Source organism: Impatiens glandulifera, chromosome 1 (genome assembly GCF_907164915.1).
Source record: "Impatiens glandulifera chromosome 1, dImpGla2.1, whole genome shotgun sequence".
NCBI classification, from domain to species: Eukaryota; Viridiplantae; Streptophyta; class Magnoliopsida; order Ericales; family Balsaminaceae; genus Impatiens; species Impatiens glandulifera.
The window spans coordinates 100,704,081-100,728,353 of record NC_061862.1 but is presented as its reverse complement, the minus strand read 5'-3'; the positions used below and the strand labels follow the sequence as shown (position 1 = coordinate 100,728,353).

Here is a 24,273-nt window from a genome sequence, read left to right as displayed (position 1 = left end):
GACTTGAATCGCAAAAAAATAGAAAATGCTTCGGACTTTTGATTAAGGAAATAAATCAACATCATTCTTGTATAGTAGTCATCAACAAAGAGAATGAAATACCTCTTATCTTCATGTGTATGAGTTTGCATCGGACCACATATATCAAAATGGACAAGTTCAAGTGGTGCTTTTGCTCGCCATGTAGTTTTGGGAAATGGGAGCTTGTGCATCTTTCCAAAAATACAGCCTTCACCTATATCATTCATCACTTGAGTAGAAGGAAGTCCAACCACTATATTTTTCTCTTTTAGCAACTGAAGTCCCCGTTGATTTAGATGACCATATCGAAGATGCAAAAGTTTAGACAAATCTTTATTTTCCACTTTTAATGCATAATCACTTTTAATGCACAATCTTTCGACAATTTCCACAACCACATTCTTCTTTTTGTCAAATATTTTGCATCTTCCATCATCAAAATATATCGAGAAGTCCTTCTTAATAAGTTGTCCAATACTAAGAAGATTATATGAAATATTAAGGACATATAGAACATCCGTGATAAGCTTTTTTTACCTCCCGAAGTTGGAACAACAATGGTTCATTTTCCTTTCGCATCTTGATAAGAACCATCTCCAAGAACAACGATTGAAGTAATGTCCGAGTTGAGCTCCACAAACATATCTTTATTGCTTTTCATATGATTGCTAGCACCTATATCAAGATACCATTGACTTTTTGACTTCTCTTCACCATTTAGAGAAAAACATAACATCATAATCTTCTTTCACAAATTTTTCATCATCTTCTTTCTTCTCCTGATGTTGAAATTGACAATCCCTTTGAGAATGATTAGGGATTTTGCATCTTTTACATTTGAAATAACAATCTTTTAACTCATGATTTAATTTTTTGCAAATAATACAGGAATAAGAATCACCAGATTGTTGTGGTGCTTTGCCTTTCCAACCGAATGTCTTCTCATTTTTCTTATCAAATTTGTTGTGATGACTTTTTGAAAACGCTTCTAGTACTTGCTTGGATTTGAAGGCTTGATCAGTTAATGGAGTACAAGAGCGATTAATTATTTACTCATGTGCTAGAAGAGATCCAGTCAACTCATATATTGTCATCTTGGACAAATCTTTTGATTCTTCAATCGCAGCAGCAACATGATTGAACTTTTGTGGAAGGATTCGAAGAACCTTTTCAACAACTTTTTTATCTTTGATTTCATCTCCGCTATTTTTTATTTGATTGACAATAGTGGAAACACGAGAAGAAAATTTTTGTACATTTTCTCGATCCTCCATCTTTAGATTGTCAAAATCTTTCCATAAGGCTTGGAGTTTTAATGCGATAGTTTTCTCCGTACTTTGAAATTCATGTTTTAATATCACCCAAGCATCTTGGGCCTTTTTTACTCCAAAAATACGGGGGAATATGGTTTTCCCAACTCCTTGTTGAATATATCGCAAAGTTAGTGCATCTCGTTTTTTGAGATCCTTTACAAATTTCTCGTATCCTTTGTCGTCTTCATCGGGCACATCGAGTTCTTCTTCATCTATCATATCCCAAAGACCTAGTGATATGAAAAATGTTTCCATTTGGCTGCTCCAGAATTAATAGTATTCGTCTTCAAAGATAGGAACTTGACTTGGAAAGTATGAGAATAGAGTGGATGCCATTTCAAGATTGAAACGTAACCTTGCTCTGATACCAAATTTATTGGTGCGGAAAAATATTATAAATAAGAAAATATGATTTTATTGTTAGAAATCTTAAGTAGTTACGACTCACTTAATTTGATACTGAAAAACTAATGAGTGATCCTCAATTTAAAGGATAAGATAGAAGGATCTAGAACTCAAAGGAAATACAATTCTTGACATTAAACAATGCATCTCTTGAGCTTCATCTTCCTCTCACGCTTCATCTTCAACTCTTGAGTTTCATCATCACATTTAATGTTTTCCAAAATTATTAATTATTTTTAACAGTTGTATCATGTCTTGACCCACTTAAATATCATGATCCACGAGCCGATTTGTGTCATGGTAACTCATTAATCATGTGTATTCGTGTCGTGCTAACTCGTGTTCACATTTGAGTGTCATGTTATCTTTACTTAGAGTTGTAAATCACGTTGACACTATTCTTGTATATTAATTTATTAATACAACTAAATGAGTTAAGTTACTTTAATAGGTTAATTATTATTTTAAATGATTAATTAATATAATAAGTTAGTTAAATATGAAATATTATAATTTTTAAAATTTTACATAAATATTAATTTATAAGTATTCTTACCACTTTAAATTCTCAAATAAAATAAAAATTAAGTAATGTTTGATACATCAACTATCATGAGCTTTAATTTTTTCTACCTCGTTCATCATGAATCATCATGAATGCTCGATCTGGATCTTCGATAATAGGCGACAATGTGCCATCATAATCGAAAAACATAAGGATCACTTTCCCATTGGATGTCATTGTGATTTAGGCCAACATGTTTAGAGCATAAGGGTGTTGGAGTTGTTGATTAATTTGATTTAGAAATTAAAAATTGATTAGTGAGAAATTAAAATGTAGATGAGATTACTTACTTTCCATTTATAGTTGGATTCTGATGAAACATGGTTAACAAATTTTTGGGTATGGGGGAGGCTCTCATTTAATCAACCCAACTTGAGTTGGGTCCTTTTACAAACCGCATCATCGTGTAAAATTCGGTTTCGGGGACGGTGGCTTGAGAAGATATATTAGTGGCAACAAGAGGTGTTTCCATGGAGAGAGTGGGGTCGGACATGACTAAAGTTGGACATCGTGCCTAAATAGCCGTATTCGACTCGGGCAATTCATGTTAGACTTTCAATCATGTCGTGTCAAAACTTATTCTCATTTGTATTGTATCGTGCCTTCATTCGATCAAAATATCACGATCTACATGCTAATTTGTGTTGTGATAACTCTTGTCGACATGTTTATCTGTGTTGTGCTAATTCTTGTTTTCATTCGTGTGTCGTGTTATGTTTATTATAGTTGATTATCGTATCGGCACAATTCGTGCATATTAGTTTATTAATTCAACTAAATGAGTTAAGTTAGTTTAATAGATTAAGTATTGTTTTAAATTATTAATTAATATAATAAGTTAGTTAAATATGAAATTTAATAATTTTTAAAATTTTACATAAACATTAATTTATAAGTATTCTTACCACTTTAAATTCTCAATAAAATGAAAAATTAATTTATGTTTGATACATTGGCTATCATGAGCTGTCAATGTTTTTTATTTTTACCTCGTTCATCATGAATGCTCGATCTGAATCTTCGACAATGGGCATGTGCCATCATAATCGAGAAACATAAGGATCACTTTCCCATTGAATGTCATTGTGATTTGCTCCAACATGTTTAGAGCATAATTGTGTTGGTATTGTTGATTAATTTGATCGAGAAATTAAAAACCTATTAGTGAGAAATTAAATTGTAGTTGAGATTACTTACTTTTCATTTATCGTCGGATTGTGATGAAACATCGTTAACAAATTTACAGTTATGGGAAGAGGTTCTCATGGAATCAACCTAACTTGAGTTGGGTCCTTTTACAAACCGCATCATCGTATAAAATTCAGTTTCGGGGACGATGGCTTGAGAAGAAATATTAGTGGCGACAAGAGGTGTTGTCATGGAGAGAGTGGGGTTGGACATGATTAAATTTGGACATCGTGCATAAATAGTCGTATTCGACTCGGGGAATTCATGTTAGACTTTCAATCGTGTCGTGTCGAAACTCATTCTTATTTGTGTCGTATCGTGCCTTGATCCGCTCAAAATATCATGATTCACAGACCAATTTGTGTCGTGATAACTCATGTCAACATGTTTATCTATGTCGTGCTAACTCGTGTTCACACTCGTATGTCGTGTTATGTTTACTAAAGTTGATTATCGTGTCGGCACAATTCGTGTATATTAATTTATTAAAAAGAATACTAAATATATCCTTGAGGTTGTGTCAATTTCTTAAATATATTCATGATCTAAAAATCTTTTGTGTATATCCTTAAAGTTGGTAAAAATTCTCAAATTTAATAAATCAAACGGTGATGAAATGACACCGTTAATAATTTCACATGTATTAGCCACGTGACTTTATTTTTTTTAATTTTTTTAAATTTATTTATTTTTTATTTCTGTTTGGATGACTATAGGAAGTCCACAAGTCCTCATACTTCTACTTCAATCCTGTTTCATCATTACTCGGAGGCGGCGGTGTAGGTTCTACAGATTTTGTCGGTGTGACGACGATTTCAGGTAAGTAGTCTCAGAAATGTCCGGAGACGAGCAGTTCCAACATTGGAGATGAGTCAGGGTGTGGTAGTTCCGACCTTCAACATATCCCTATCTGCGGAGGAATAATAAGACCCGTCACGGCGGAAGAGAAATGTGGGCTAGGGATGAAAGATTAGGAGAGAGTTATGTCGGAATCGGCGACGACGTCTTAAGCCAAGAACGGTCTATTCTTTGTTGGATCATGGGAGATATGGAGGACCCTTATCTAGGGTTAAACAAGCTTCTCCAAACAGGCAACGGACAAGCGTCAGATTCAGCATTGTAGATCAAGGGTTTCCATCGGATTCTTCAGGTCATGCAATTGTGACCTGTTCTAACAGAGACGGAAATTCTCTCCATTGCCCATTTCACTCTCAACTCCAGCTTTCAATCTGTCGCAGCAGCCGCAGCTCCGACGTCAAGCCATGTTTATAACCTAAATCTGACAATCACTCAAAAAAAATCACGTGGCGGATACATGTGAAATTATTAACGGTGTCATCTCCTCACCGTTTGATTTATTAAATTTGAGAATTTTTACCAACTTTAAGGATATACACAACAGTTTTTTAGATCATGAATATATTTAAGAAATTGACACAACATCAAGAATATATTTAGTATTCTTCCCAATAAATTAATATACACGAATTGTGCTGACACGTTAATCAACTTTAGTAAACATATCACGACACACGAGTGTGAACACGAGTTAGCACGACCCGGATAAATATGTTGACAAGAGTTATCACGACACAAATTGGTCTGATACATGTGAAATTATTAACGGTGTCATCTCATCACCGTTTGATTTATTAAATTTGAGAATTTTTATCAACTTTAAAGATATACACAACATATTTTTAGATCATGAACATATTTAAGAAATTGACACAACCTCAAGGATATTTTTAGTATTCTTCCCAATAAATTAATATACACGAATTGTGCTGACACGTTAATCAACTTTAGTAAACATAACATGACACACAATTGTGAACACGAGTTAGCACGACACGGATAAACATGTTGACATGAGTTATCACGACACAAATTGGTCTGATACATGTGAAATTATTAACGATGTCATGTCATCACCGTTTGATTTATTAAATTCGAGAATTTTTACCAACTTTAAGGATATACACAACATATTTTTAGATCATGAATAAATTTAAGAAATTGACACAACCTCAAGGATATATTTAGTATTCTTCCCTGAATTTATTAATACACTAAATGTGTTAAGTTAGTTTAATAGGTTAAGTATTGTTTTAAATTATTAATTAATATAATAAGTTAGTTAAATATGAAATTTTATAATTCTTAAAATTTTACAATAAACATTAATTTATAAGTATTCTTACCACTTTAAATTCTCAAATACATAAAGATATCTCAGCTATCATGAGCTGTCGATTTTTTTTTACCTCGTTCATCATGAATGCTCGATCTGGATCTTCGACAATGGGCGACAATGTGCCATCATAATTGAGAAACATAAGGATCACTTTCCCATTGGATGTCATTATTATTTACTCCAACATGTTTAGAGCATAATTGTGTTGGTGTTGTTGATTAATTTGATCGAAAAATTAAAAACTTATTAGTGGGAAATTAAATTGTAGTTGAGATTACTTACTTTCCATTTATCGTCGGATTCTGATGAAACATTGTTAACAAATTTTCGGTAATGGGTGGAGGTTCTCATGGAATCAACCCAACTTGAGTTGGGTCCTTTTACAAACCGCATCATCGTATAAAATTCGGTTTCGGGGATGGTGGCTTGAGAAGAAATATTAGTGGCGACAAGAGGTGTTGTCATGGAGAGAGTGGGGTCGGACATGATTAAATTTGGACATCGTGCATATATAGTCATATTCGACTTGGAGAATTCATGTTAGACTTTCAATCGTGTCGTGTCGAAACTCATTCTTATTTGTGTTGTTGGGTTGAATTTTTTAATGAACTCAACAGGTTTTGATAATTTAATTTAAATAATTAAAAAGGGAGAAATTGTTGGGTTGAAATTTTTAATTGATTTAAAAATAACTTAACAATTTTGATTTGATGATTGATGAAATAGTTTTTGGATAAAACTAAGTTCAATAATTGTTAGTCATATGAAATATATAAATATATATTTACATATCAACATCTTAAGTGATGTAGTGGTAAGCATGCCCGTTTGTCATACAGGTGACCTGGTTTTGAATCTCACCAGGTGCAGAATTAATAATTAGAGTTTTGTTAATTTGCAGACACAGCTGAAAGTCAACGCGGAGTTAGACTGATTTTATGAAAAACGTCTAACTCTAACCAGAGGAATTAGACGTGGAGTCTAATAGATGCAAGGAATTAGACGTAAGTCTAATATACTTGCGGAATTAGACGTAAATCTAATATATTTGGATAATTAGACGGGCAGTCTAATTAGTGAAAGTTAGACGTGACTCGTGAGTCTAACTCCTTCAGACAAGTCTAAGGTAGAACCAAAATTAGACGTGCAGTCTAACTCAGTGGAGTTAGACGTGCAGTCTAATGGTTATTGTAATTAGACGTAAGTCTAATTCTATTAGACCAGGCGGTCTAATAGACGTTTTTATTAGAAGGAGATGTTTGATTTCATTAGACTGATTTTACAATCCGTCTAACTGAAATACATCTAATGCTCAGCTTAAGCAATATGCTTGAAGCTAGCATTTCACCTAACCACGTGATATAGTTGTACCCTACTCCTGCTCCACTTTTTAGTGAAGATTAGTATGACAGCCAGCTGTAACCAATTGATGAATGCCACGTAAGTAAATATTCTTCCCACTACTTGTTCTGTGCAGGACAATTTCAGAAGAATATTTGGCCACTACCAGATTGGTACGACCACATTCCATATGCACAATGACTGCTGTACTTGTGTACTATGGGCGGCCTTCCAATGGATGCTTGCCACGTATCCAAAAGGAATATTCGACCGTTGAAGTTTTTCAAGAATATATTGCTGCCTAAGGATGAAGATGAAAAAAAGCAGAAAACAAGACAGAAGTTGGAGCTTTCTCTCTCATTGAATCAAAAGATTTCCAGAAGCTTGATTTCTTGAATAAACTTACTCTCTCTCTAGATATTTTATTCTCAAGTGTATTTTGTAAATCACTACGTGAAGTTGGGAGATAAGTTACTGGACTATTTAATAGTCATTAACAGTGTGTTGTAAGTTGAACAGGGGCTGTTCTGTTCAACAGAGTATTAGCTAGTCAGCAAACTGTATTTGATTGAAAAATATAGTGAATTCTTCCGGTGGTTGGAAGAAGGGGTGACGTAGGAGAGTTTACTCCGAACATCCATAAACAATCTGCTGTGTTATTTACATTCTGTCATCTTCTCCTTCTTTGGTTTTAGCTTCAAACCTAAGCAAACGTTTCCGCACTTGAATCGTTCAAGAGTTTGCAAAGGTTTGTGAAGAATGGAAAGAGATATTAATCCCTAACATGATTTTTTCAAACTATTTATCTGAAGTCGTCAACAATAGCCAGACCCCTGTCTCTATTGGTGCCGCCGATCCTATCAATCGTATCGTGCATAACCCGCTCAAAATATCATGATTCACAGACCAATTTGTGTCGTGATAACTCATGTCAACATGTTTATCCGTGTCGTGCTAACTCGTGTTCACACTTGTGTGTCATGTTATGTTTACTAAAGTTGATTATCGTGTGACAAAATATATGTATATTAATTTATTAATCCAACTAAATTAGTGAAGTTAGTTTAATATGTAGATATTATTTTAAATTATTAGTTAGTATATAAAGTTAGTTTAAAATGAAAATTTTAAAATTTTAAATAAATTTTCAATCAATAATTATTTGAAAATATATAATATTTATTAAGAGATATTTTATTTATTATTATTTAATTAAATTATTTAATTTTTGTTAGGTAAAGTAATGTTAAATAAAAGTGAGAAATTATGAAATTCTTTTATTTTTATTTATATAATTTTTTATTTTTAATATTTATATAATATATTTAATTTAATTTATGTTGTTAGATACAATAAATAACTATTTATATCAACACCAAATTTTAAATTAATAAAGAATATATTATTAATTAATTTAAAAAATAATTTTTCAGTAAATAAGATTTTGATTTCATAACTTTTAAATAACTTAAATAACCACACAACAAACAATAAAGAAGTAATTATGTTGATGCTATTTTAAATTTTCAATAAGCATTGAGTTGCAAAAGGCTTTGAAAGTTTTCAGTTTGATTTATTTCCCCCATCCAAGTTATCTATATTTTTTTAACTAAGTTATGTTTCCAAGTTTGAATATAAAAGTAAAAAAAATGTGATTTTAAATAAATTTATTGAAGATTTGGGTATGAGAATGGTAAGTTCTATTTTTGCTTAAAGAAAAAAATAATAATAATAAGGGAAACAAAGGTGAAAGGTAGAGCATGAATAAGGTAATAAAAAATGACAAGGCATAACCCTCCATACACCAACAGACATCAGAAATCGAAATAAATATATTATTATTAATTTTAAATTATTTGAGTTCAAAAATTCTAACTCATTATTTTATATATATATATATATATATATATATATATATATATATATATATATATATATATATATATATATATATATATATATATATATATATATATATATATATATATTGATTGCAATGAGATTATGTCTTTTTCAGATTTGAATTATTTAATTATGTTATTGAATAAAACATATTAATATTTAATGAATAAATAATTTAAAATTTAAAATATATGTAAATATAATGAGTTATTTAAATTTTTTTATGAAACATTGTATACTTTATTTGTGTTAACTGCTTTCACGTTAAATATTATATATATATATATATATATATATATATATATATATATATATATATATATATATTTAAAAAGTGTAATTAAGAATTTATATAAAGAAAGTAAAAAATTAATATATTTAATTATCAATTTGGTGAAATATCAAATTATTTATTAATGTAAATTTGATAAAAATATGTCATATTTTTAAATAAAAAATAATAATAAAAGTGTTCTATTTATCATGTGAATTTTAACGCTAATTATTTATTTGGTTCATCTAATAAAAATCATATGTCTAGTCAAATTCGTATGCATAAACATAATATTTTTATTTATAATTAAATTTAACATCTCCAACTATATAAATATTATATTTTATAAAAGATTTACTTAGTCTGATCGAATTACAAATTATTTTTCAAAGATAAGTATTTATAAAGTATTAGGCGGTGCCGCGGTGGCGATTCTGCTGAGCTGAGCTCAACCTTTAATGATATTAAGATCTTTTATTAAGTGTACGTCCAATTCTTAACAATAATGTAGAGACGAAGTTGTCAATTTAAAATTGTTTTTTATTTGTATAATAAAGAGTAGTTCAAATTAATCTTTCATCTAAAATTCTTGTATAAATTTCTTATTATTTTCTTATTACTTAACCTTTTAACATTTTATGATACTGAGTACTTAATTAGTCTTGAATTCTCGTTTAGACTTTGTGTAATAAACTCACTAAAAAAAAATTAAACATATTTTGTGTTTAAACTCAATTTTCTCCTTACTTTTCTCTTTACCGTTTAAATTTATAATTTATAATTTCAATGCTCTCTCATCACTTTTAAATACATTTTTTTATTTATTTTCTCTTATCTATTTATTCATTTCTAATCATTTTATAATAATTTTATTCACTATCTTATCTATTCCAATTATTTCTAATATTTTTATATATTTATATAAAATTATTATAATAACAAAAACATACATTAAAATATATTTTTATTTATTATTTATAATACATATAATAATTAAAAAAAATATGAAATATAAATATAATTTTTTTTTTATAATTATAATTTTAGAAACTAAACTAGTCTTAATTAGTTATCTAAAAATATCAATTATAATTGAGATTAATTAAACATGACCGAAATGAATGATAATAAGAGGAGGGTGAGGGAGTCGAAAATTAATTGACAATTGAAAAATTAAGTAAGAGGGAGAAGATGAAAATTTTAAAATATTTTAATATATATTTTTTTATATCATATTTATATTAAATATATTTAAAATTATATATTTATAAAAATTAATATATTCATATCATTTATTTTAAAATATATTATTTTTAATATAAGTCATTTATTAATATTTAAAATTATATATTAACAAAATTTTATAAAAATTAACATATTAATATAATTTGTTTTTAAATATATTATTTTTTAATTTAAATAATTTATTAATATTTAAAACTAAATTAATAAATATATATATATATATATATATATATATATATATATATATATATATATATATATATATATATATATATATATATATATATATATATCTTAATCAAACATACACAAACTTAGCGATTAAAAATTGAGATAATTAGCGTCAATAAGCGGAATCAAACTAACCACTAGTTTGCTAGAAAATTAGAAATTATAAAATTTTGGAATATTTTTTTATTAAAATTTAATTTTTATAAATTATCATATTATTTAGCATATAAATTTTTATTTAGTTTTTTAATTTTATAAATATTATTTATCTTAATTGTAAATAATTTATTATATATAATTCTTTATTTAAATTAATAAAAATTAATTAATTATCATAAAATAAATAAATAATAAAAAGTACAACAATTTTGTTATTCAACCCTACTTGTGAAGAAGATAATAAAATTATACAATTGATAGAAAGTAAAAAGAACACTATATATTCAATTAAAAACATTATTTTGAACTAACAAAAACAAACTTAAATAAAAAAGAAAAATATATCTACAATAAAATAAATTAAACATCTTAGAAAATTATTTGAAATCCAAAAAATAAATTAAAGCTATTTGTTTCTGAAAAAGATGAATTTTCAATTGAAATAGAATTTTATATTGAACCAGATAAGAAGGATTGTAAATAAATAAGATATCCAAGAAAAAAAAATCCCAAAACGACATTTTTATCCAATGTAACTGATCAAAGAAAAATCATGATGGTTTTTTAGTACTAGTGGAAACATGCATTATTTGTGCAGCAACTTATGGGCCTTCCAAATTATTATAATTTATATTGCATTATTTGTGCTGTCATATTTTACAGGGTTCTAGAGGGAGAATGGCCTCAAGTGAAAGGTTTGAAAGGTTTGCTGAATAAAGATTTTTTTTTTCAAAAAAAGTAAATAAATATAACACCAATAAATTATTTTCATATTTTATATAAATATTAAAAAAATTGTGAGGAGGGGATTGTAGTCTATATTGTTATATGTCTCCCTTAATGGTGTATGCTTGTGTTAGGCCTCGTTTGAATAAGTGGATATTGGAGTTTTGTTTGGAATATTTCCCAATATTTGATTAAAATTAAGAAAAAATTGGTTTTTAATTTTTTTTTACCAAATTACCCTTCCCTTCTATATTTTTATTTAATAATTAATTTATATTAAAAAAAAGTAAAAAATAAATGTTGACATTTAAATAAAATAATTTATTAAATAAGTGATATGATTATTGAGTTTTGAAATTTAAACTTGATTTTATCTTAATAATCAAAGACGAACAAAATAACGTAGTTTCACCTGGTGAGGGTGAATGGGAAGATGTGGTTTTTTTATTTAAATAAAAAAATAAAAAATATAAATATTTAACAATAAAATAAAAATAATTTAAAATAGATAATATTTTAATAAATTAAGTAAAGTAATAAATAAGAAAAATGGTGAGATATATTTTTTGGATTGGGTCATATCCATATAATAAAAAATGTGGGTTATTTAAAAAGTTAGATTGATTATGATTTTTGAGGAAATTAAATATATATTTTATTTTTTGATAAAAAATTTTAAATAATATTAATATATAATTATATAATAATTTATTTATTTTTAAATATGAGATATTTTAATTAATAAATAATATAATATAAGGAAGAGCGAATAATATTTGATTAAGTTTAAAATTATTTAAATAATTCAATTGTAATTAGATATTTTCACATAAATTATTCTTTACTCGCTACAATCAAACAAAATCACTGTTCCTCTAAACTGATTCAATTTTATCATTTTGGAGGTCATTTAATTTTGATTTTTTTTTTATCATATCACTGTTACATTATTATTATTATTATTAAATCAAGTATTATTTTATTTTATTTTTAATTATAATTAAATATTATTTAATTAATTATCTAATAATTATATCATTAATAAACTAATGATATATTTATGAAACAACAATACATATATTTTTTAAATTTCATAATAATCTTAAAAATATCAACATCAAACAAGCCCTTGGAAACACTTCTAACCATGATCTAGATTTGAATCTAAATATAAAAATATAAATTTATCTCTAACTAAGTTTTGTTTTCAAATACAATCTTATTTTGATCTATACATCAAGATGAGATATACTTGAAATAACATTTATTAAAGAAAAATGTTTATAAATGACCTAGCATATTCAAATATTGGAGGTATTATTGATTGTGTGTCCTTGTTAGAGTCAGTTCAATTATTTATTATCCAGACTTATAATTTAGATGTAGACTTCTAACTAGAAGCATTACTATGACTTGGATCAATCTCTCTATAGGGAAATTACATGGGGATTCAATCCTCTCATTATTTCCGGGCCCATCAAGTTCAGTTGAGACTTCAAATATTAGACAAGTCACATGGCAATAAAAAAAAACAGCAAAAGTTCATAAAATTAAAATAAAATAAAAAACAAAATGAAAGCTACATACATTACAAACAATGTAAATAATAAGGTTGTATACATACATGTTTGTATACTCAAATTCATTATCATGATATGATATGTTTATGAGTCTCCCCTAAATAAATAAGGTTGTTTTAACCATAATCAAAACAATTTATTTATCAACTAAAATATTCTATATTTTATTTTATTAAGTATTAATACCCATTAAATAATTTTATCAAATAATACTTAAAAAATAAAATAAATTATTGAAATTATTATTATGGGAAAGAAAGATGATGGGTGTTTTCACTTATTGACAAAAGTATGGGGGTCCCTATACAGCTGTATTTACAACCTTACAACTTGAGGTTGCTTTGTATCTTCTTCACATTCTTCCATCAACCGCACATTCACACTTCCCTACACTCCTTCCATTTATGTTTTCTCTATCTCCACTTTTCAATTTACAAAAACTAATAGAAATAATTGATTTTCTTTTGCTTCAAGAATAGAGTTACATGAGTTTGATTGGTTAATATATATAACTAAAATATATTATCTCATATTTAAATGAGAATGATTCTTTTATTAGTTTTAATGCATTCAACTCTATATTAGAGTGTTTTCAAACAAAAACCAATAAATAATTCTCGCTTTTAAAGAAATAAAAAATTGAATTAACCATCTCTTGTTATTTACCTATTTATAATGGTTGTTGGTTTCATTTTTTATATCTATTATTAGATTCTTATTATTTTCCATAAATAAATTTGTGTAAAGAATTTGGTTTGGACGGTCAGTACCTAAATTTTAAACTGTTGTCAAAATTTATATTTCAAGAATTTTTTTTTAACCAGAATCAACTAAAATGGTTAAATAAAAAAGAAATATTTAAGGGAGAGATGAATTTTAAATTATGTAATGTACAATGATTTGTCTCATATTTATAAATAATTTTTTTAATATAAGAAATTAACATACTTCCACTTTAACATAAAACATTTTATGAAAAATATAATTAATATAATATTTATAAATAGTTATTATGGTGTTCTAATACATAAGTAAAATAGTTAATAGTATTTTATGTATTTATACTTGTGAGTTCAAATATTCTAATGTACAAATTTTCAGTATTGGTTTGGATTATTTATTTGGGTGAAATGAACAATTATTTATTTTTTTTGACAATAAGGGCAAAGTCACATGTTAGGTGAATCAAGGGATCTTAACCCTACAATCCACAGCCAATAACTTCTTAGGTATTTATGTAATTATAGTTTTTGTTTCTACCTAAAACTGGTAATCCCATAACAAAATGTCATCAAAATGCCAGACAATAGTGGAACAATGACCACCAAAAAAAAAGATATTTTTTTTAAAATTTTTTTTTTGGAAGTTGGCTGGATGATACTATTAGCCAGAGAAAAGGGGAAGAAAAAAAATGAAGAATGAGGCCCCCCTTCCTCCATAACCATTGAACCATTGAAAATGAGAAATGTGGGTTCCCTCATTTGGCAGCTTTTCTTTTTTACTTTCAACTGTTGAAAAACATATCTCTCTAATGGTCATGCAAAATGGCTCCCTGGATGGTTTTCAAAACAAAATGTTTCAATTCCATGAGAGCTTCTGTTTAATTTACTTGTAGCAGTTGACATTAACAAGCAATGGGAAAGAGGAGTTGGTTTAGCATAATAAAGAAATTGTTTGTTTCAGACAAGGTGAGTCTCTTCTTTATGTGAATGGAAAGAAAAATGTAAGTAATTTTTTTTCTTATGTGATTGAAACTATTTGTTAGTAGGGGAAGAGAACCACTAACAGAAGCAGCAGTAGTAGAACCAAAAGGGTATTTGGATTTTTGAAACCTAAAAGATTAGCTTCACTTGAAGCACCACCATTAAAATCAATAGATGAAGCTGATAAAAAGCCAAAGGATGAATTTCATACATCAGTTTCTTCACCAGCCAAAACTCATGTTGAAGTTCCAGTTGCAGACATTTCCCAGATTTCTGGCAAAGATGAAGAACATCGACAAGTTTCAGTATTTGCTCAAATCCAATTTCTAGCTGCTATCAGAATTCAAACTGCATTTCGGGGTTTTCTAGTGAGTTCTTCATGATAATTCTAGCTATTTGATCATTTTTCTTTTGTGGGTGTTGTGATAAAAACAAACATTAGCATTTGTGTTGAAAATCTGTTCCTAGGATATGTTTTAGTTGGATTTTTGTGACAGAAAGGGTTGGAGTTTTTTGCAGGCAAGAAAAACATTGCATTTGTGTTGAAAATATGTTCCTAGGATATGTTTTAGTTGGATTTTTTGTGACAGAAAAGGTTGGGGATTTTTGCAGGCAAGAAAAGCATTGAGAGCATTGAAGGGACTAGTGAGGCTTCAAGCAATAATCCGAGGAAGAGCTGTTAGACGACAAGCCATCACTACACTCAAGTGTTTGCAGTCTATTGTAAACATCCAGTCACAAGTAACTGCTAGAAGATCTCGAATGCTAGAAGGAACCGACTTACATGATGTCAAAGTCAAGGAGATTAAGGTATCTATACATAGATATACATGTTTTTCATTTCTATACAAGTATATATATAACAGTTGATGTAAAAATCCAACTTGTTTACAGGTTGATTCCAACAGTGAGAGAAGATTGGATGATTGTATAATGTCAAAGGAAGAGGCAAAGGCCTTATTTCATAGCAAGAGAGAATCTCTTATTAAAAGAGACAGAACAAAGGAATTTTATCTCAGCCACAGAGTATGTATATGTTCGTTTCTGTTGGATCTTTCATTATTTCTATAAAGTTTTGAAAAAGCTAGGAAAAAAACCAATGAAATAGGTATTGAATGAATATGATTTCTTGTAAAGTTTAAATCTCATAGCTCAAGGTCATGGATTCGATTCTCCACATTTCGCTCATCTATATCTTTTCTATTACATAAGAAAGAGTAACTTGGTAAGAACCAATTTTGAGCAAGAAGTGTATTATTTTGCAGAGATCAGCAGATTCAGAAAGGAACAAGTTCAATGAGAGATGGAAACATTGGTTAGAACAATGGGTGGATAACAAATTAGCAAAAGAGGAAGAAAAAAGGAATTTGGAGAAAGAATTTGAAAAAAGAAGGATAAAATTAAGAAATTCTTCAAGCACATATGGAACAATACCTGCAAAATCAAGTGGAAGGAGTTCATTTCACCATAAGAAACATATATCAGCTGGAGATGACAGCAATTTTCCAATCTCCCCTGTTTTACCAAGTTATATGGCTGCTACTGAATCAGCTAAGGCAAAAACAAGATCATTAAGCTCACCAAGACAAAGGCCAGGGAGTTTAGATTCTTATTCTGAAACATATTCACCTTATAAGAACAAACTCCTTATAACATCCTTCAATAGTGAAGCTGCTACAAGCAGTAACACAATCTGCACTTCTAGAACTTATCAGGATAGATCTCCTGGCTTGAAAGGGCTTCCTGCTGCTGGTGGTTCAGCAAAATTGAGCAGGAATTTTAAGGAATAGGAAGAGAAGATTCAAGTGTTTATCATTTATGGGGAAAACAACTAGATGATGGTTAATACCATAAGTGTGAACTTATTCAAATGGTAAGATTATATTTTATTATGTCATCAGATCAATCAATATGCTTAGACAGTGGCTTGGAAGTAGTGGCTAATTGTACCCTCTTTTATTCATTATTATTATTATTATTATTGATCTTAAGGTTTTCACATAAATTTGCATGTTTTTCTTTCATTCTTTCTGTTTTCAAAAAGACATATGTCTTGAGCTGGCCTATAACAATATGTAGAATGTAAGGAGAGTCTTGCATATTCTATGTGGAAACACTTTTTTCCATTCTCATATAATAGATCATGTTTGAAAACAAATTTTAGTAAGATATAAAACGCACAAATCAGAAGTCGGATCTGGATTAGAACAATTTATTAGTATTATTTATTTGGATGAAATAATATTTTGAAATATAACTTAAATATTTAATAATGTTTTTCTATTGAAATCATTTAAAATTTTAGTAATGTTGTGGAATAATAAGATCATTATGGTTGACAAGTAGTGAATATTTCAAAATTAAGGTGAAGAATGGAAACCGGTGTGGGGTGCATTGTAGATCTTCTCGACCTCAATTGAGAAAGTATTTTTTTTTTTTTTTAGGTTTTTCCTTTTTTTTTTCCTAAAAATAATCTTGTTTGATAATTAAAAAAAACAGTTTTTTCGAGAATATACCAACACACCTTTTCTATTTTTATCTCTTCTTTTTTTAAGTTATTGAGAGTAATTTTAATATATAAAAAGAGTGATTAAATGAATAATAGATAATTATTAAATATTTTATTTTTATTTTTCTTCAACAAAATAAATAAGGTTAAAGCTAGTCCAGCCTGCACTAGGAATGCAATTCAGAGTTCAAGCAATAATAAGCCACGTCCCAGCCCATGATGAATTATTGTAATATATACAATAATTAGAGACAATTTTAAAATAAAGAGTTACTTAAAATATAAAAGTTAATTAAAGGTATAATAATAATAATAAATTTGTTTTTTTTTTTATATTTTTTTAATGTTATTCAATAGTCTCTTGAATTATCCAAGTTTCTTGAAATTATCTCTAAGACCATCTCGAACCCACAAATTCATTCTCAAACTCAAAATGCAGTAAACGTCACATCAAACAGGAGATCATCTTCAACCAAAAAATCCATTTCCAAACCCAAAAGAATATTCTTAGAATATTCTTAGAATATTCCTTTCTTACACAAACTTTTTAACCTTATTAATATTATCTATATATTTATCAACTTTACATATTTAACCCCAATATTTTCTTATTCATTTAATAAAATTAATTATATATCAATAATTTATAATAAATAAAATAATTTAATAATATATTTAAATAAACAAACATATTATATAAAAACAAACATTATTAATAAAAAAACACTTGATACATAAAAAAAACACTTGATACATAAAAAACACTTGATACACATAGATATAAAATAAATTAGATAAAATTTAAGTATAATAAATTTAATAATTTAATTATACATTTAAAAAATATTATAAATTTTTATTTAAAAAAAAATATAAGTTAAAGGATTAATTTACATATAAAAAAATTAAAAGTAAAAAAAATGTAAGAGACATTTTTCAAAAATGGCCAAAATGTTGATAATGAACTGTCCATACACATATTTGCGTCTGGACTGAAGAGAGAAGACAAATTCGCATAATGGGTATTTTTTTTTTGCAGGTGGGTTGAAGGAGAAAATGCATGCCGATTGCAGTTGCTCTAATTAAAGAGATTCTTCAACTCTCTTATTTTAATGTCTAAGTTTTGTTTAACTATATAAGTTGTAATTGAGTTCTTATTTCAAGAAGTTCAATAGAAAAAATTTCATTCAAGTTTGTTTCTCTTTAAAGTCTATAATCACTTTTTTCGTAAGCTTCTTCACGTTTGGATCATCGAAGTTCTGATTGTGACTCCGTTACATGGTATCAGAGCTTTGGTTACATTCATGAAGAAGATATTGTAGTTATTCGATATGGAAAGTGGTGGTCGTGTAGCTTGACTCGGTTTGGAGTTGTTAAACCAATCAAACTACTGAATATAGAAACCTGTATGGAATCGTACCTAGTCAAGGAAGACTTGTCAAAATATAGACGACGATGATGTAGCTTCTAAGGATGTCGCTAAAAATGCAAAAGCATCGAAGAAGTGGAAGAAACTCAATGCGAAGGCAGAATTTGTGTTGAAGAGGTCAATCTTCCATAATCTGTTCGAGCACATCATCGACTGTGGATATACTCGTGAGATCTGGGAAATGTTTGATCGTCTTTTCAACAAGAAGAATGAGGCTCGTCTCCAGATGCTTGAAAATGAGTTAGCAGCTGCAAAGAAAATCGGAATTGTCTCGGAGTTCTTTCTTAAGGTAAAGAACATATACTCAAAAATTTCTTTACTAAACCCATATGAGAAAATTTCAGAGGCTTGAACTAAGAGGCATATTATTCAAGGGCTTCGACTATAAGCCATTCACCACCTCGATTCAAGGTTGGGCTCAACAACCTTCACTCGAGGAGTTCGAAAATCTCTTGTCATCTCAAAAGTCGTTGGCCGCACAAATGACTGGAACGAGTATAAATGAGGTGTCGAACACTACGTTGTTCGTGAAAAAATCAAGCTGGAAAAGGGAAAAGAATGAAGAAAAAGTCATGATTATTCAAATATTCCTAAAAAGCCCCTTAAGTGTTTCAGGTGCGGAAAGATTGGACACTAGAGAAATTGTCGAGTAAATTTGGATGAAAATTTTTGTTAGTTCAAATCTCAGAGAAAATTCTGACCAGCGTGTTGAGGAGGACCGGGACAAGGTTTTTCATGTCGATATGTTAATTTCGAAGAAAAAACAAATAGAGGCGTCTCATGGTAAACATGAGATCGATCAAAGGTGGATCATTGATTCAGGGTGCGAACATCATGTTACTAGAGATGTATCTGCGTTCTCAGCAAGTCAAATTCATAATGGGGGCGATGACATTATCGCGATAGATAACACAGTTCATAAAGTTAAAAAGAAGGATCGGTTGTCATTAATAGCGACATGAGAGAAACTATTACTCTGAAGAATGTCTACATGTTCAAGGAATTAGGGAAAACCTCTTCTCGATAGCTAATTATGTAGACACTGGAAATTTTGTGTTGTTCGGTTCACATGATGTGAGGTTTTTAAGAAACGTGAAAGAAATCAAGGCAGATGTGGTTCACACTAGAACTCGGGTAAATGATCTCTTTGTTCTTTGAGTATTAAATTCATACATCGAAAAGGTGAACAACAAAAGCACCTCATTTCTATGGCACACAAAGCTTAAGCAACTCAATATGACTAAACTTAATATTATGTCTCGAAAGAAACTTGTCGAAGGTCTATGTTAGGATCTAGGTAGCCGCTGGAGGACCGGGGTTGGACCGGTTAGCGGTTCTCACTCGAAGGGTGGTGGTTAATCCGGTTAGAGATTAACACCGGGGTTTCAATACTACACAGCCTGTCACAAACCCTTGAACTAGGTTCAAGTGCGGAAGATGTTTGCTTTCAGGTTGAAGAAGCACACTTGTATGATAGGCAGAACCGGCTTCGAATGATGAAAGTTAAAGAGAATGGTGGGTCGGTTTCGGTAACCTGGTGATGCGGCTTAGATAAAGTTAAGTGGGTTGGAACGGTACAGATAGGTTAGATAATGGAGCCGACATAAAGTAAATGACAAGACAGGTTTTATGGATGTTCGGAGATGAAACTCCTACGTCACCCCTTCCTCTCGAAACCGCGAGAAGGATATTCACTAAGGAATACAAATACAATCCGATCGAGACTTATTTCCTGCTCGATAACACTCTTACAATTTATACCGGAATTGTAAACTACACACACTAGCACTCAGGCTTTCTCTAAAGATAGAACACACTGTTTTCACTTGTAGATTAAATGCTCTTAGAATTTCTCACTTATCCCACTGTGTCTCATTTACTCTTCTTCAACTGCCCCTTTTATAGGTGAAATATACCAACGGTCATATTTCACTACCTTGAATCTGATTGGCTGAGCAGGGGTGTAGAGGTTCAGTGATTCAGTGATTTAGAGCCTGCAGTCATCTTTTCAGACCTGACGGTCAACCTCAGACTTGACAGTCTGTTCTTCCGGTGTGTAAGACAAACCTGCTAGGTTTGTCTTTTACTCAATGTAGACATTGTCTGTTAGACAGTTGTCTGTACTTAGAAGATCTCCTTTCTGACTTATCCCGAAGTGGAAAGATTCTGTAGGACTGTCTTCTGCAGCCTGCAGACTTTCCTCAGACTTGTATGGATATGGAAGTGTTCAGTCTGTTCCTTTGGTATCATTCTCAACAGATACCCGAATTGTCTTCTTGTACTGGTCGGTCATTCGACTTAACCGGATGGCTTCCGGTATGAGTGATGTAACCGGACTTCTTCCGGTTATTCCTTTGCCTTGTGGCTGGTCGGCTGTCTGATGTTTTCGGTTTTAAGCTTTGGCCGATCCTTTCTTTGTGCGGTTATATTCCAAGTGTTCCTGGTCGGTTTAATGACTTGACCGACTAGTTTTCTTTAGCCGGTTCTTTTGTTTGTCCGGTCCGGTTCCTTGTTCCTACATGGAAGATTTATTTAAGTTAGGTTTATGTGAACCGGTCTAATTTTATCTAACAATTTCTCCCTTTTTGATTATTTTATTTAAAATTATCAAAATCATGTAAGTTTGCAAACGTAGGCCGGTTGTTTTGTTTGTCCGGATTTTTGAAACTAACTTGGGAGAATATTTCGAAAAATTTGGAAAAAATTTTGAGAAGTATTTTGGAATTTTTGGAAAAGTCTTATCTTTTTATCTTATCAATTTCTCCCTTTTTGATTATTTTATTTAAAATTATCAAAATCAAGTAGAGATGCAAAAGATGGCCGGTTTCAAAAATAACTTTATATATATATATATATACAATGGATAACCGAAATTAGATAATAGAAATACTAAGACAAGCATAGGTAAGAGAAAAGGGAGCCCCTATTCCGAGTCCGAGAAGTCATAGTTGGTCATCAACTTCTTGTTCCGCTTTTTCTTCACCGGTTGCGGTCGACTGGCCGATTCGGTGACTCGTTGTTTAGTGGGCCGCCGGTGTAGATGTACTTCATCCTCTTCTTCGACTTGAGTAGCCTGCTGCGGTATACTCTCAATGACCGTGTCAGTGACCTCATTCAGCAGGTCGGCTATTTGAACTTTCTTTGAAGGTTCCCTCTTTCGCTTTGTCGGAACTGAAACAGAAGAGGCCGCCTTTTTCTTTTTGTTATCGTCTGCAAAGCCTTCAAGCCTCCGTCTTTCATTCTCTATCCGCTCTTTATCCTCCCGTTGCTTGGCGGCTACCTTTTCTGCAAGGCCCAGAAACTTAGTCATTGCTCTTCGTTCGCGTTCGGCTACTTCCTCTTCGGTGAGTAGCGGCGGATCCTTCGCTTTTCTTGCCTCGTTGTCCAGCGCATCCTGGACTTCCTGAGCCGCTCGAGCATTGGCCTCTACAGCCGCGACATCCGCATTTATCTTAGCATTGAGCAGTTCGGCAACTTGTGCGGAAAGCGCCTTGAGTTCGGCCTCGAGACCCTCATTTTTCTTCTTAAGTTCGAAGACCCGTCCGAGTGTTGTGCCGACCAGGTCCCCAGCAACCTCCGTCAATCGTTGATCGGTCTCTCTTTCAAGCCGGTCAAAGTTCTCTTTTATCTCGGAAGTCGTATCTTCCAAAATCATGGTTCGCCTAAGGTGTTTGCTGTGCAGAACCGCTTTTTTCTATTGATCATCGTCAATTTTTGAGAACCGGTCTTCTGTTCTTTCCAAAAGTTGCCTTGTGGTGTTGGCGAACCGGAGTGCCGAGCTAACGGTTCTCCTGAATTTCTCCTTCAAAGGGTAAACCTCGGAGTCTTCAAACTCTTGAAAACGACTCTCAACCCATTCTTTTGTGACGCCCGGTTCGGAGACTTCCGGTTGTTTAAGTGGAGATTGCCCGGTGAGAGGAGGGTCCGTCCTTTCATCGGATTCCTCTATTACCGGATTCGCCCTTGGAGGTGTCGGACAGTGAGCTGGACTCGTATCGATCCGGGGAGCTGTATAGTGCGGTATTTCCCTTTGTCCGTACATCGCCTCCAGCCGGTCAATTTCTTGGATGAGTTCTCCTTTTGCTTTTTCAAGCCTTTCCAACACCAACGGTGTTAAGGTGTCCTCCGATGCTACCTCTTCGAACCTTGCCGTAATCTTCCGGATCCGTATGGTTAGCTTCCGTAGCTGTGCTCGCGGTCTTAAAAGGTAGGTTCGGTTTAGGGCCTCTTCAATGGTATCGGATTTTGTGAGATCCATGACCACGTCCTCCACTTCCTTCAGTCTTTGGAAGCATTCCTCGTCGGTGTAGCCCGGTAGGATGTGCCTATACCGTTTGCCGAACCGGTGCTCGTGCCATTCCCGGTATATTTCGCCAATATTATCGGCTCGCTGTTCGTTGCCCTTTAGGAGTTTGAGCGCTATCCTATCGGCCTCTGCCTGTTCGTCCTCCTCCTCCTCTTCGTCACTGCTTTCTTTACCGCCTTCTGCACCGCCTTCTTCATCGCCTTCGGTGGTCTCAAAATTTGCACCCGTACTGGCGTTGTCGGGACTTTGGCCCGACTGCTCTTCATCATCGGTCTTTTCAGATCCGGTTCGTTCAGATGTGGAGGCCGACTCTTCCTCCTCCGTTGGCTGTGGCGGTTCCGAGAAGATTATTTTCTCTTTCCCTTTGCTCTCGGCCTTTTCTTTCGCCGCTGCCGATTTCTTGTCGGATGTCTTCTTTCGGCCACCTGTGGAACCGGGGGCCGGTTTCTTCCTTTCTAGGAATTGTTTGGCTCTGATGAGGCTTCTAGATGGGATGGTGACGCCGGGTCCGATTTTGAGGTTATGGAGAAGGAAGATCTTACCGAGAGGAACAACATATCCCCATGACCGGACCGAATCCGGTTTCACCATATCCATCAAATTGTGGAACACTTCCTTTGCCCAGTTAACCTTTGTCCCTTCTATCAGGCCGACTAACATCCTTATTTTGTCTTTGGTTAGGCTACTGTAGTTTCCTCCTCTCTCTTGAACCGCCTTTGCGAAGATATCACAAATCGGTATATACTCCGGTTTCAACGTCGATTTGCTACCGGATACTTTTATCGGCTCCTTAGTCGCCGAGAGTATCTGACAAGCTGCCTCAAATGTTTTGATCTCTATGTCCGCCGTTGCATCTTGGCCGGCTGTTGGAAGGCGCAGACTTTTTGCCACCGATTCCTCAGTTAGCTCCAATTCAGTACCGCATACAGTTGCGGTGATCTTATCGTCAGAGATAGTTGCGGTGTTGAAAAATTCTTTAACCGCATCTTTATATAGAACATGAGGACCGCCGAGAAAGTACTCCAGACCGGCTTCGGCTACCCGGTCAATAACCTCTTTTTCCGCAGACGTACCTCTCTGTCGGATTTCCTCGAAATCCACTTGAGTCAAGTGTTTAAACAAGACCGAGTCGCGCCCCATCTTAGAGAGTTGAGAGAGTTTGAAAAGTGTGAGGGCAGA

The 24,273-nt window shown here is 31.5% G+C and overlaps 1 protein-coding gene across 1 annotated transcript; it reads left to right on the top strand.

The window, feature by feature from the left end:
- Positions 1 to 14,604: 14,604 nt before the first annotated feature.
- On the top strand, positions 14,605 to 16,833 carry LOC124922568 (protein IQ-DOMAIN 11). Its single transcript, XM_047463291.1, has 5 exons — positions 14,605 to 14,835; positions 14,916 to 15,218; positions 15,463 to 15,660; positions 15,745 to 15,876; positions 16,116 to 16,833. The coding sequence occupies exons 1-5, from the start codon at positions 14,782 to 14,784 to the stop codon at positions 16,638 to 16,640; spliced, it is 1,212 nt and encodes a 403-aa protein (XP_047319247.1). The 5' UTR covers positions 14,605 to 14,781; the 3' UTR covers positions 16,641 to 16,833.
- The last annotated feature ends 7,440 nt before the right edge of the window (positions 16,834 to 24,273 follow it).